Source organism: Amyelois transitella, chromosome 7 (genome assembly GCF_032362555.1).
Source record: "Amyelois transitella isolate CPQ chromosome 7, ilAmyTran1.1, whole genome shotgun sequence".
NCBI classification, from domain to species: Eukaryota; Metazoa; Arthropoda; class Insecta; order Lepidoptera; family Pyralidae; genus Amyelois; species Amyelois transitella.
The window spans coordinates 11683790-11697108 of NC_083510.1; the positions used below are offsets into that span (position 1 = coordinate 11683790).

Genomic DNA, 13319 nt, shown 5'->3' on the forward strand with positions numbered 1-13319 from the left:
ATTAAGTTGAATTTATTTTAGTTCCTTTACATATAAACGTCTATGTAGACAGAGCAAAGTTGGTTTGTTGGTTGTTTGGCTTACCGATAGAATTGAGATTGAAATAGTGATAGGTTGCTAGCCCATCGCCTAAAAGAAGAATCCCAAGTTTACAACACTATTCCTTAGTCGTCTTTTACGATATCAATAGGAATGAGTCTGAGTGGTCCTATTCTTTTTTTTATCGGTGCCGGGAACCACACGGCACAGACTTTTTGTACATATTCTAGGATTGCCTTTTGCCCTTTAGCGACATCCATGGGAAGGAGAAGGGAGTGATCCTACTCTTTTAGTGCCAGGAACTACACGACACTTTGAGACATAATATGATGAGACATTGAAAACTCATAGGATTGAAAAACAAGTTATTTTTTTCGGGTTTAATTTCACAACTTACCTAAATAACCTAACTCTTTAATCATTTATTTAAACTTTAGTTGCTTGGACTTAATGCTAGAATCCAGTCAACCATTGGGTCTTACAGAAAACTTGATGTTAGGTCAAACTAAATAAATACATTTATACCTGAACAAAATAAGAAATAAAATAATTATAATAAACATACATAAAAACTACAATAATTTACATAAATAATTAGATGCAGCCATTACCGAAAATTATAACGTTTAGTGCTGTCACTACTGTCTTCAACACAGACGCTTTGGAAGCGGCAGTAAACTTAGTTTTAAGTAATTTATTTGACGTCAACCATTGTTGTGAAACCAAAAGATATGACAATCACTAAGTGATATGAAGTCTAGATAATAATGAATAAAATTTTCGAATTTTGAATTTGAATTTTGACATCAGAAATAAATCACTACATAGTATAAAACAAAGTCGCTATTTTAGTCTGTTTGTCTGTATGCTTAAATCTTTAAAATTACGCAACGGATTTTGATGCGGTTTTTTGTAACAGGTAGAGTGATTCAAGAGGAAGGTTTTTATGCATAATAACATTGATTTTTTCCGAATTTTGCACCTGTGCAAAGCCGGGGCGGGTCACTAGTAATATATATATTATAAGACAAGTAACCTTCAATTACTATTGGAACAAATCAAACAGATTTTCGATCTACCCTCAGTTGTATCTTAACACTGAATTTGTCCACCGCCTTGGATGTGAGCCCTAACTGGAACCTCAGCGGAGCCCCGGGCGCGGCGGGCAGCAGTCGGTACTGACGCAGCAGCGTTGCTAACACTGTCTTCATCACCATCATCGCGAATACGGTTCCTGGGGGAAATTATTGATATTAGACTCACTGCAATGCGCTCTAAAGGTCTGGTAAAAGAAAAATATAGTTTGATTCGGTTGCCACTCATTCTGAAAAGCAAAATAAATTCATTATGAAAAGGAAAATAAAAGATTATATTTTTATGGTTCTTTTAAGCGATGAGCTAACGTGTATTTATCTTGGTATCTTCATTTTGTCATCTAAATGTTATAGTCTTTCGATTTTTGTCTCAACCTAACCCATTCATTTTAAGGGGTGTTCACGGAGAGTGAGACTCATGAGGCGCTTCATCTGTCATTTATTTTTGTGTGTTCACAGCTGTAGCCAAGGTCTGGTAAGTCAGAAAGCGTACCTTTCTGACTTTTCCTCTAACCATTTATCCACCAACTCATCGCTTAAAAAATAATCTCAAGTATATAAACCCATCCCTTATTTGCCTTTACGACAAAGAGATGGAGACATGACATTCCTAGTCCATCTCACACCAAAAACAAAACACCGCTCCCCTTTTTCAATCTGTCAAATCATTGATGTTTTTCTCTAAACCCGCTCCTTCTTTGAATAATAACAATAAATATTCGCCTCCTTGTACCCGAAACCGCCGAGCTTGCATGAAGAGAATTATGAATGTGGATGAAGCAAAGGAAGTATGCAGGGATCGTGGCAAGTGGAAAGAGGTAGTCTCTGCCTACCCCTCCGAGATAGAGGCGTGATTTTATGTATGTATGTATTCGCCTCCTTGTCACAGTAGGCAATATAAAATATCGTACCAGGACATCCCCTGGGTCCATTACTAAAAGCAAAGTGGATGGTCTTCTCCGAAAAGCTGCCGTCGAGGAACCGCTCAGGTCTGAACTCGTCGGCGTCAGGGCCCCAATACTTGGGGTTCCTGTTGAGCGCGTAGATGCTGATGAGGAAGTTGGTGCCTTTGGGAACTTCGACGCCTGATGCTGAAACAACATAATATTTGCTGTCGGTGTTAACAGGTATATTTGAAAAATTTCTACTAAGGTTAGATACGATGTCAGGGAAATCATTATTGACTGTTTTTTTTTTTTTTTTTTTTTAAATCTTTATTGCATAGAAATTTACACAGTAACAGAAAATAGTACAAAGTTATAAAATAAACAAATCACTAGCAATGGCGGACTTATCCCATAATTATTGACTGTTTTGTGCTATGTATGTATGTATATAACTTGAATCATCTTCTTGAGCTCCTCTCCTATCGAAGGTTGGTCAGCATCAAGGTGATTTTAATTTTCGACGCCGCAGCTTGAAACAGCGAGGTGGTACTCCTGCCGACAAAGTCGCGGAGGTTTCTTAAGCACGAGTGACGCCGGTTCCCCACGTTTCTTTTTCAAGTTCATTCATGTTTTTTAATGTAGACAATGTGCATTCGTCCACGATTTAGATTTAAGAGATCTATATTTGTAAATTGACGTCCGATGAAAATGCTGCAGTGTAGTTTGTTCCGCCGCTTCTTCTACACATGCGCTTTGGAAGCGGTAGTAGTTATGATTAGATTTAAGTTATGTGACGTCAATAAGTGATACCCTGTATCCAATTTTGAAAATAAATCTTTTTTATTCTATTCAAGGATAACCCTGAAAGGGACAACCTGAATACGCAAGGAGAGAAGAGACTTAGATTTGATTTGATTTTGTATCAACTTACGAAAGATAATCAGCAAGAGTTCTGATTAGCAGTAACTCACGCAAGACACTACCTTTACAATCGATGGTTCTTTGATCAAATCACGATCGATGATCAGAATAGATAGCTGGTGCAGCAACTCACGCAAGACAAAGTCCTCAAGTGCTTTTCTTGTGATGTAAGGGCCTGGTGGGTACAACCGCTGGGTTTCCTTGATCACCGCCTCCAAGTACCTGAGTCGAGGAAGGTCTTCATTCGTCACATCGCGGTCTGATTCACCAAACACTTCCATTAACCTGAAAGAAATCAAATCTTTCAAGTTTATCCTGACCTGTCATTATTTAGGAGTCCCATTTTCATAATTTACCCAAACAGCTAAACGTGGAATTCGAGGCTTGTGACTAATGGATCTGTCTACTTATGGGTTATAAAATCATGCCTTTTTCCCGGAGGGGTAGGCAAAGACTACATCGTTTCATTAGCCACGATCTCTGCATACTTCTTTCGCTTCATCCACATTCATAACTCACTTCGTGCAAGCATTTCGGTTACTCTTGACCTGACCTGGCCTTACGCACCACTCGCATGAAAACCAGCGGATCAGGTTGTCAATTTATGTGACATACTTATCTATGATAAGATTTGAATCAAAAGTTATTTTAGATGGCAATGCTGCCAGCCTTATGGGCAAACTCCCGCATGTTGATGCTATGCAGGGACTGTACAATTTGTAAATTAAATTTAGTTTGTAATCATCTTTTTCTCTTTCTTTTTTATAAGTTGTTTTAGCTTTAGTTTTAATTTGAGTTCATTTTTTAATTGTAAAAATATATTTATTACTTAAAATTGTAAAACTAGTCCTATATTTTAATACTTAACACATTTTATAGAAGAAACGTGATAGCCGAGTGGCCGAACGTGGACTTTCTGTCTTTTTCAAGACTTTTGCCTTGAAAAAGAGCCGCAAGGGATATAGACGTGATGATATGTATGTATGAAGTAAGTAAGTGAGTATGAAAGGTACGTACTCTTGGTACACCTTGTGCTGTACGTGGGGCACCCTGGACAAGAGGACGCAGACCATGGAACTGGAGACAGCCGTGGTCTCCGACGCCGCCAGGAGGAGCCCCAGGGACTCGTCGTGAATCATGGTGTGGTCAAACCCGCGTTGTTCTTTCAGTTCCGTCAGCAGATGGAGAAGACTGAATGCCTCTCCTTCTTCGTTATCTGTTTTAAGGCCATTTAGGTTCAGGTAAAGAGTTACATACATACATGTACATATTATCACGTCTATATCCCTTGCGGGGCAAACAGAGCCAACATAATTGAATTACTGATAGGCCATGTTAAGCTGTTTGTCTTAATGATAGAATTGAGATACAAATAATGACAGGTTGCTAGCCCATTGCCTAAATGAAGAATCCCAAATTTCTAAGTTTTAGCCCTTAGTCGCCTTTTAAGACATCGGTGGGAAAGACACGGAGTGGTCTTATTCTTTTTTCTTTTGGTGCCGGGAACCACACGGCAAAAAGGGTAAAGGTAATGAGTTATGTTAAAAATAACCGGAGAATATTGATCAGAAGGTAACACATGACAGTTTAAGAACCAAAATTGAAAGTTAAAATAAAAGTTATATAATTAACGAACTTAATTATATGGAGTTTCTTTTAAAATCTTACCGATTGAGAGCGTTTTGCTATCATCTTTTGTAATTTGAGCATGCTTTTTCATTGCCTGAAAAATAGGGTGTTGTTATTCAGCTAGGTAGTACATGTTTGTTTGTCAAAAGTTAATAATTAAGTATTAAGAAAACAGACAAGGAGAAACATAATAGTCTCTGGCTTCTTCTAAAATATATATTCCTTTGTTGAATTCGGTTAAATTTCTAAAATTTCTTTAATAATAGAATAAAATAGAATAGATTTATTTTCATAATTGGATACAAGGTATCACTTATTGACGCCACATCACTTAAATCTAATTATAACAAACAGTTTCCTTAAAATCGGTACAGTGAAACGCAAGATAATCGCGGGCGAACATACATACATACATTTATACAGGTCAAATTGAGAACCACCTTTTTTCTAAGGCGTTTAAAAAAAGCATACATTACCACATTCACATAATCGTTTATAACTTGATCGTATTTAAGGAATTTCCGATAGTTCTTTGTCCGTTTCATGATAAACTCGACGTGGTACCAGAATTGCATGAGAATTTCCCCGGCCAGATCCATCACCCCGGTCACAGCTGTCCTCAAGGGATCTTGGAGGTTCATTTGGCTGTTCAAGTCTATGCCTAAGATCGTGACTGAAATTAATTTAAATATGGTGATTTCAAGAGAGAAAAGTAACCTATGCATATTACATAAATATAACCTAACTGTGTGTGCCGTGTGGTTCCTGGCACCATAACAAAAAAGAATAGGACCACTCCATCTCTTTCCCATGGATATCATAAAAGGCGACTAAGGGATGGGCTTACAAACTTGAGATTCTTTTTTAGGCGATGGGCTAGCAACCTGTCACTATTTGAATCTCAATTCTACCATTAAGCCAAATAGCTGATCGTGGCCATTCAGTCTTTTCAAGACTGCTCTATCTACCCCGCAAGGGATATAGATATGACCATATGTATGTATGTATGTATAACTTAACTGGTACAGGTTGCTGAGTCGCTTCGTGTTAAAACCTGATTAACTCTATCTGGAATCTTAGTAATTGTTGGTCCACGAGTTCCTTTCCAGAAAGGTGTTGTCGCAATACAATACAATACAATACAATAACTATTTAATACCCCACAATAAATTTACAATCATGTATTAAAAAATTGCAGCAACAGGCGACCTGATCCCTAAAGGCGATCTCTTCCAGGTAGCCTGTAAATCCAACTAACATTATAAATGCGAAAGTTTGTGACTATGTCAGGATGTCAGTATGGATGTTTGTTACTCTTTCACGCATAAACTACTGAACCGATTACGATGAAATTTGGTATGTAGGTAGCTGAAGACCCAGAATAACATATAAAAGGCGGGAAGATTTTTCTTCTTTTTTTTTACTATGGAAATTGCGCACAGATAACTTATTGGCGCAAACAGACAGAAGGATGATAAAAATACTTAGGCATCCATAATTGAATAATTTTGGAAATAATTATTGGATTTTCCAAGCCACGTTAAGCTGTTATTCCCGACTTTCCTCATAAGATGGCAGTCGTAAGAAATGTGGCCACTTACACACACAACAAACAACAAACAACCTTAAGAAAGTTTTGCAATAACTACTTATTCCGTTTTTTACTTACTGCACGTGATATCCAAAGTCAGAGCGTTCAAATGCTCCCAAATTGAGAAGGCGTCCTTACCCACATGGGGTTGAAGCTGTTCCGTCAAAATCTTACTGTTTTTAGCAAACACAGGCTCAAATTTAGTCACGTTCCTGTGAGACAGCAGCGCCGATATTATTTTCCTTCGAGGACGCCATATTGGCACTGACAAATGAAATAATTATCGGAATAGGTAGATTGAATTGGGGTCAATGAACTGAAACGTATATATAATATGGATATGCCTCCGTCCGGGATTGCGGATTTGTAAATTATTAAGATTTTTTCCGGAATTTTTACAAGTGGGATGAAGAATATATTAGTGGTAGCTGTCTTCCCCCGTTCACGTAAATTGTAGTCCTATGTTACCCGCGGACAATGTAGTTTACTGTGAGTGTAAGTACTGAAATGGAATCACGGAAAAGAGGCTTATCCATGTTATGCTTTCTATGGTAATTCATGATGCAAGTACATAAAATCAATCTACCTATTCCGATTTCTGATAATAACACAAGGAAGTGCATATTTTTAGCTACAGCAAGATTTATTTAAAGCGATAGATACCTATCTACTTATAGAAAATAGTGGAAAGATGTAGTCTCTACCTACCTCTCCGGGAAAGAAGCGTGATTATATGCTTTACTCGTATCTACTTAATATAATGTTGAAAGTTTATAAGCATTAAACTTTACAAGTGACCTATTCTTCCATAGAATAAAACCACACCATCTACTCCAACAGTGAAATAAGCACATATTCATCATTTAGGTACTGCAAGGTAACATGCTAGTCATGTAGTGAAGCAGAAAAAAAGTGAAAAGTTTCTTCTAAGGTGATAATCTATAGATATGGGTACATTTCAGTCTTCTTGAAAACTGTAAGCCCTGTCTACCTCGCAAGTGACAAATACGTAATAAATGTATGTGTGTGTACCTGTTGCAAAAACCGAGCTAGTACGAGTGTAAAATCTGAGCGCCCACATCAAGTCATCTTTCTCCAAATGATATTTGAGAACGTATTCAGCGTCTTCAGCGCCCGCTATTACTGAGAAATAAACAATAAAAAATAGATATGCATTACAAACGAGTATTATAATCAATAGATAGTTTATTTATTTGATTTATAAAATGAATAACTTAGTCTATAATCTATACTAATATTATAAACCAGCTTCCGCCCTCGACTCCGTCCGCGCGGATGTCGGTCTTCGCGGATGGTTTATTTCTCCATTTCGAGTAACTCTGACAATGACATCTTATAAATATCTATTGGACCTAAATATGGCTAGGCTTCGCCTAGCATGTTTCGATGTTTTAGTAAGAGAAGATAGCTTAAACTGAAAAATTAAGATTTTTTTTTCTACGTATTTTTCCAGGATGAAAAGTATCCCATTTTATGCCCAAGATAATAAGGTATAATTATACCAAGTTTCATCGAAATCGAACCGTTAGTTTTCACGTGATGCTTGAAAATACACACAGACAAAAAAAATTATACCTATCACATTGTGGCGACATCTCTACGCCACTCGTCAAAACATCAAATCACACAACAACTGTCAATCATCGCGAAGAAATTGACGCGCTGAACCAATAGCAGCGAAGAATTTAAATCTCGATTCCAAAGATTTCACGGATTGGAGCTATATATACAACCTCCGACACAACATCGTCGGAGCCACGGTTTCTCAGGCATAACACCTAGCCTGGCGGAAGATCTTCCCTTTGGTGGCGGTCGAGTTGAATCATCGCTCCCGCTACAACATATTTGGGTTTGGTATCGATCCAGTAATACCCCCTGCTATTTATTTTTTCAATATTTTCAATGTACAGCATTGACCCTTCTACAGATTTATTATCTATATGTATAGATGCGAAAGTTTGTGAGTATGTCAGGATGTCACATATGGATATTTGTTACTCTTTCACGCAAAAACTACTGAACCGATTACGATGAAATTAGGTATGTAGCTAGCTGAAGACCCAGAATAACATATTTTTATCTAGGAGTCCCCGCGGGAATGATTCCACGCGGACGAAGTCGCGATCGGCCTCTAGTCAATAATATAAACCGTCTCGGGGTTAGGCGACCGTGGGAATTCAAACTATTCTAAACGTGCATCGGAATAATAAACAATAAGATTTTTATGTTCCATTAGATTTAGCTGCGCCGTGTGGTGTTCAGCACTTTTGAATTAGATAACGCCACAACATTCACATAGATATCGTAAAAGGCGACTAAGGCAATAAGCACAATTTATCTAGTGCAGCTTTTACGATCCAACATGGGTTAGGTTTCAATGTGCTGACCGAGCTCCTCTCCAGGAGGATCAAGGTGTTGCAACTTGGAACAATATTGACTTGACGGCCTCTGTGGCTCAGCGATAGTACGCTTGTCTGTGTCACCGGAGGTCCCGAGTTCGAATCCCGGCCAGGGCATAATGGGAAAAGAACTTCTTCTGATTGGCCTGGGTCTTGGATGTTTATTTATATAAGTATTTATTATAAAATATAGTATCGTTGAGTTAGTATCTCGTAACATAAGTTTCGAACTTACTTCGAGGCTAACTCAATCTGTGTAATTTGTCCCGTATATATTTATTTATATATTATTTATTTAATATCTTACTCAGATAGAATCTATGCAGCATCCATATAGCCGACAGTCCACCGTTAGTGATAGCGTGGTCACTGATGCTGTGTAGACTTTTAAGGACCTCTGAAAAATTTACTAGTATTGTATCACATGTTGAGGATTTTATGACCACTTGACCGCCATTAGGTGTAAATAAGAAGTTCCATATTATTTTATAATTGCGATGCCCAACAGGGTTCATATTGTACCTATTTATAAGCAGAATTATAATTTAACTGATGTACTTTATGATATGCAATAAAGAATTTGAAATTGAAATTGAAATAGGAATTGTCACTTCCATTATTTGAACATCAATTCTATCATCAAGCCGAAAAGCTGAACGTGGCCTATCAGTCCTTTCGAGACTATTGGGTTTGTCGTCCCCGCAAGAGATAAAGACATGATTATATGTAAGTTCTGGAATAGTGTAAGAGAAGTATTGAAAGTTACCAAGCCAAATGAGAAGATTATTATGTTAGGTGATTTTAATGGATGGGTGGGTGTAAAGCGTGATGGATATGAAAAGGTGCTTGGTGCGTTTGGTGACGAAAAGGTGAATGATAATGGAAGAAGTGTATTAGAAATTTGTCTAGAGTGGGATCTTTTTGTGTCGAACTCAATGTTTCAACATAAAGAGATCCACACCTACACAAGAGTGGAAGGTATTTTAAAAAGTATGATAGACTTTGTGATTGTAGATGAAAGATTGAAGAACAAAGTGCTGGATACCCGTGCATATCGCGGTGCTGGCATTGACTCGGACCATTTACTGGTGATATCCCGGATAAGGGGTATCTTCAATCGCTGGCGGCACAGGGTAAGGGAGCAAACCAGCGCTTTGGAAAGAGTAAAAGTAGAAAATTTGCAAGATATGGATGTAGGTAAGAAGTATATTAATAGACTGAAGGATGAATTTGAAGATTTAGAGGAAATGAGCGATATTGAAGATGGATGGAAGGAATTTAAAGAAAGAATTGTGAAAGTAGCTGTTGAAGTGTGTGGTGTAAGTAGAAGAAGGAAAGGAAAAAATCACAAAAATGCGTGGATGAGTAAAGATGTGCAAGAACTTGTGCGATTAAAGAAGAAAGCATGGCTGGATTTGTTAGCAGCAAAAGCTAACTTAAGAATGCAAGAGGTTATAGATGAAGATGTGAATGAAGCACGTAAGGAATATAAGAAAATGAAAGATTTGGTTAAGAAAGCTGTGATTAGAAAGAAAGAAGAGTATAAAGAGGATTTTGATAAAAGGCTATCAGAAGACTTTCAGTCAAATCTGAAAGTATTCTGGAAATCCGTAAGGTCAGCCCGAGGAAATACTATAACCAGAGAGCTGACTAGGATCAGATGCCAGGATGGTAGCGTTGTGAAAGGAGAAGAATGTGTACTAAAGATATGGAAGGACTATTTTGAAAGTTTATTTGAAAAAAAGGAAGGAAATAAGAAAGATTTCTGCTATAGCGAAGAAAAAGAGAATGAGATGGAAGGCGAAATTGAAATGTTCGAAATTGTGGAAGCACTTAAGAGTATGAAAGCGGGAAAGGCTGCTGGGTGTGATAGAGTGTCGGTCGAGATGCTTAAAGCAGGAAAAGGCGTAGTAGCTAGTCAGTTGTACTGCCTTTTCAATTTGTGTTGGAGAAGCGGCCGAGTACCAAAAGATTGGTGTAAGGCTGTTATCGTGCCACTTTACAAAGGAAAAGGGTCACAGCTGGACTGCAAAAATTATCGTGGTATAAGCCTGCTTAGCGTCGTCGGCAAATTGTATGCTAAGGTATTGATTAATAGAGTCAGGAATGAAACTGATGACAAAATATGGGATGCTCAAGCGGGATTTCGAAAGGGAATGGGATGTACTGATCAGGTCTTTTCCTTGCGGTGCATAGCCGAAAAGTTTTTGGCCAAGAGTCAAAAAGTCTATTGCACATTCGTAGATCTGGAAAAGGCCTATGACAGAGTTGAGAGGAATGAATTGTGGTCAGCACTTTCTATGCATGGGGTGAGCAGTCTCTTAATACGAGCACTGAAATCCTTATATGAGGATTCGAGTGCTTGTGTCAGGATAAACGGAGCGCACACTGAGTGGTTTAAGATTGAGAAAGGCGTTAGGCAAGGATGTGTTGCGTCACCGTGGCTGTTCAACCTATTTATGGATAGCTGTTTGACAGATTTGAAAGAGTCTAAAAGTGGATTAAGGATGAATGAGTTACTCGTCAAATGTCTGCTCTATGCCGACGATCAGGTTATACTGGCGTCATCAGCGGAGGAGTTACAGGAGATGGTAAACTGTATGCATGAAGCTTTAAAAGAGAAAGGAATGAAAGTGAACGTAAGTAAAACTAAAACACTGGTTTTTGAAATGGAGAAAGAAATGACAGCATGTAATATTTTGATTGGAGGAGAAAAAGTGGAGCAAGTGAAAGAGTTTGTATATCTAGGATCAAAGTTTACATCAGATGGCAAGTATGATAGTGATATTGAAAGGAGAGTGAACGCGGGGAACATGGTGAATGGAGCTTTGCATGCCTTTATGAGCAGTCAGAAACTATCCAAAAAGGCTCGACTGGCTGTGCACAGGGGCGTGTTGGTCCCGACATTAATGTATGGGAGTGAAAGTTGGGTATGGCAAAAGAAGCATGAAAGCAGAATAAATGCAGTGGAAATGAGAGCGTTAAGGAGTATGATGGGTGTGAAATTGAGTGACAGGATAAGGAACAGCGTGATAAGGGAATGTTGTGATGTGAAAGAAGATGTAGTTACAGGAATAGAAAAGGGTATGTTAAGATGGTTCGGTCATGTGGAGAGGATGAATGAAAGCAGGTTGACTAAGCAGATATACAAGGAGAGTGTGGAGGGAAAGGTCGGAGTGGGAAGACCTAGACGAACGTATCTTGATCAAATTAAGGACGTCCTGGTAAAGGGTCAGGTCAAAAGTACCCGAAACCGCCGAGCTTGTATGAAGAGAGTTATGAATGTGGACGAAGCGAAAGAAGTATGCAGAGATCGTGGCAAGTGGAAAGAGGTAGTCTCTGCCTACCCCTCCGGGAAAGAGGCGTGATTTTATGTATGTATGTATGTATGTATTTCAATCGGTTCATAAGAAAATACTGAACTGACTTGAAAAGACTGATAGGCCACATTCAGCTGTTTGGCTTAATGATAGAATTGATATTCAAATATGTCAGGTTGCTAACTCATCGCCTGAAAGAAGAATCCCAAGTTTATAAGCTTATCCCTTAGTCACCTTTTACGACATCCACGGAAGTGATCCTATTCTTTTTTCCATTGGTGCCAGGAACCACACAGCACCAATATCTAGTTACTTAGAAAGCTAGTTAGTTAGAAATTCGCAGTTAACTATGCTTACCTTCTCTGTCACTTCTAAAAAGGAAACTGTACCATTCTGACTTCGTTATATGTTTAGACCCCACCTTCCGGTACACACTGATGAATCGTCTGTTACACCATAGCCACAGAACCAGACAGACAAACACACAAAATAAAATTAAACTTAATGGAGTCATACTAACTAAATGATTTTGGTTTTAACAAATATTCGCTTGTACTAATAATGGATTAGTTTTACAAATAGCAGCCGCTAAAGTTGATGTCAGTTAGCATTCTGAGAGATTAGAAGTGCATGTTAGAATATTTTGCCAATTATTTTATGATATTGACAAGGACTTGACATTCATATTACCTTTTACCCGTTTATAAGAATCTCACATCGTAATAATTTATTGTAATTTTTTTGTATAACTTGTGACTTGTTTTGCACTGACCTCATAAATGTATTCTGGACAATGTTAAAGGAACCCCTATTCATTTCCGCGATTCGCAATTTATCCAGATATCAGCGTAAGGTTTGACGCAGCCGTGTGGTTTTCGGCACTTAAGAATAGAACTACAGGCTTCTAAACTTGGATTTTCTCTTGTAGGCAATTGGCTAGCAACCTGTCATTATTCTGCAATTTCAATTTCATCATGAAGCCATACAGCTGAGATTGTTGGCTCTGTCTACCCTGCAAGGGATATAGACGTGACTATATGTATGTATGTAACAAAAATCGTCCAACCACGCGATCGAAGTTCATCAGATTGTTTTCTAAATAATATAAGAAATATGCATCCGAATTATCCAATATTTCGTAAGGGCAACGCTGGTGTGCTCTTAAATAACTAACACAGCTTTTATTTGCGTTTCAGTGTTTGAGATTTGTATTTTTCTTGCATATGTCCCCTAGAATGACTATAATGACGCATTATAAAAGTATCAATTAGCTGATGTAGTCCTCTTAAACCCATATTGCGTTCGTACATATTATTCGTATAGGTACTGCATGTCACCGTCTTTTGACTGACTGGCCTGACTAGCTCTTTAGTTCACCAAGATCAATCAATCAACTGTCAATTCTGACCTCTCTTAAC

At 38.1% G+C, this 13319-nt stretch overlaps 1 protein-coding gene across 1 annotated transcript; it reads right to left on the reverse strand.

Moving 5' to 3' along the window:
* Positions 1-435: 435 nt before the first annotated feature.
* LOC106130820 (cytochrome P450 4d2) lies at positions 436-12540 on the reverse strand. The gene is made up of 10 exons (XM_060945305.1): positions 12259-12540; positions 8889-8978; positions 7194-7304; positions 6240-6425; positions 5047-5243; positions 4610-4664; positions 3959-4157; positions 3075-3226; positions 2045-2224; positions 436-1273 (listed from the first exon to the last, which is right to left on the reverse strand). The coding sequence occupies exons 1-10, from the start codon at positions 12413-12415 to the stop codon at positions 1098-1100; spliced, it is 1503 nt and encodes a 500-aa protein (XP_060801288.1). The 5' UTR covers positions 12416-12540; the 3' UTR covers positions 436-1097.
* Between the last annotated feature and the right edge of the window lie 779 nt (positions 12541-13319).

What these genes read in the sequence shown, in the direction of transcription:
- LOC106130820 (XM_060945305.1), bottom strand. Translation starts at nt 12,415, where the DNA reads ATGACTCCATTAAGTTTAATTTTATTTTGTGTGTTTGTCTGTCTGGTT. An exon ending in GACTTTGGATATCACGTGCA is followed by an intron (nt 5,244 to 6,239) that starts GTAAGTAAAAAA and finishes AATTAATTTCAG; the next exon opens with TCACGATCTTAGGCATAGAC. An exon ending in TAGCAAAACGCTCTCAATCG is followed by an intron (nt 4,158 to 4,609) that starts GTAAGATTTTAA and finishes GCCTTAAAACAG; the next exon opens with ATAACGAAGAAGGAGAGGCA.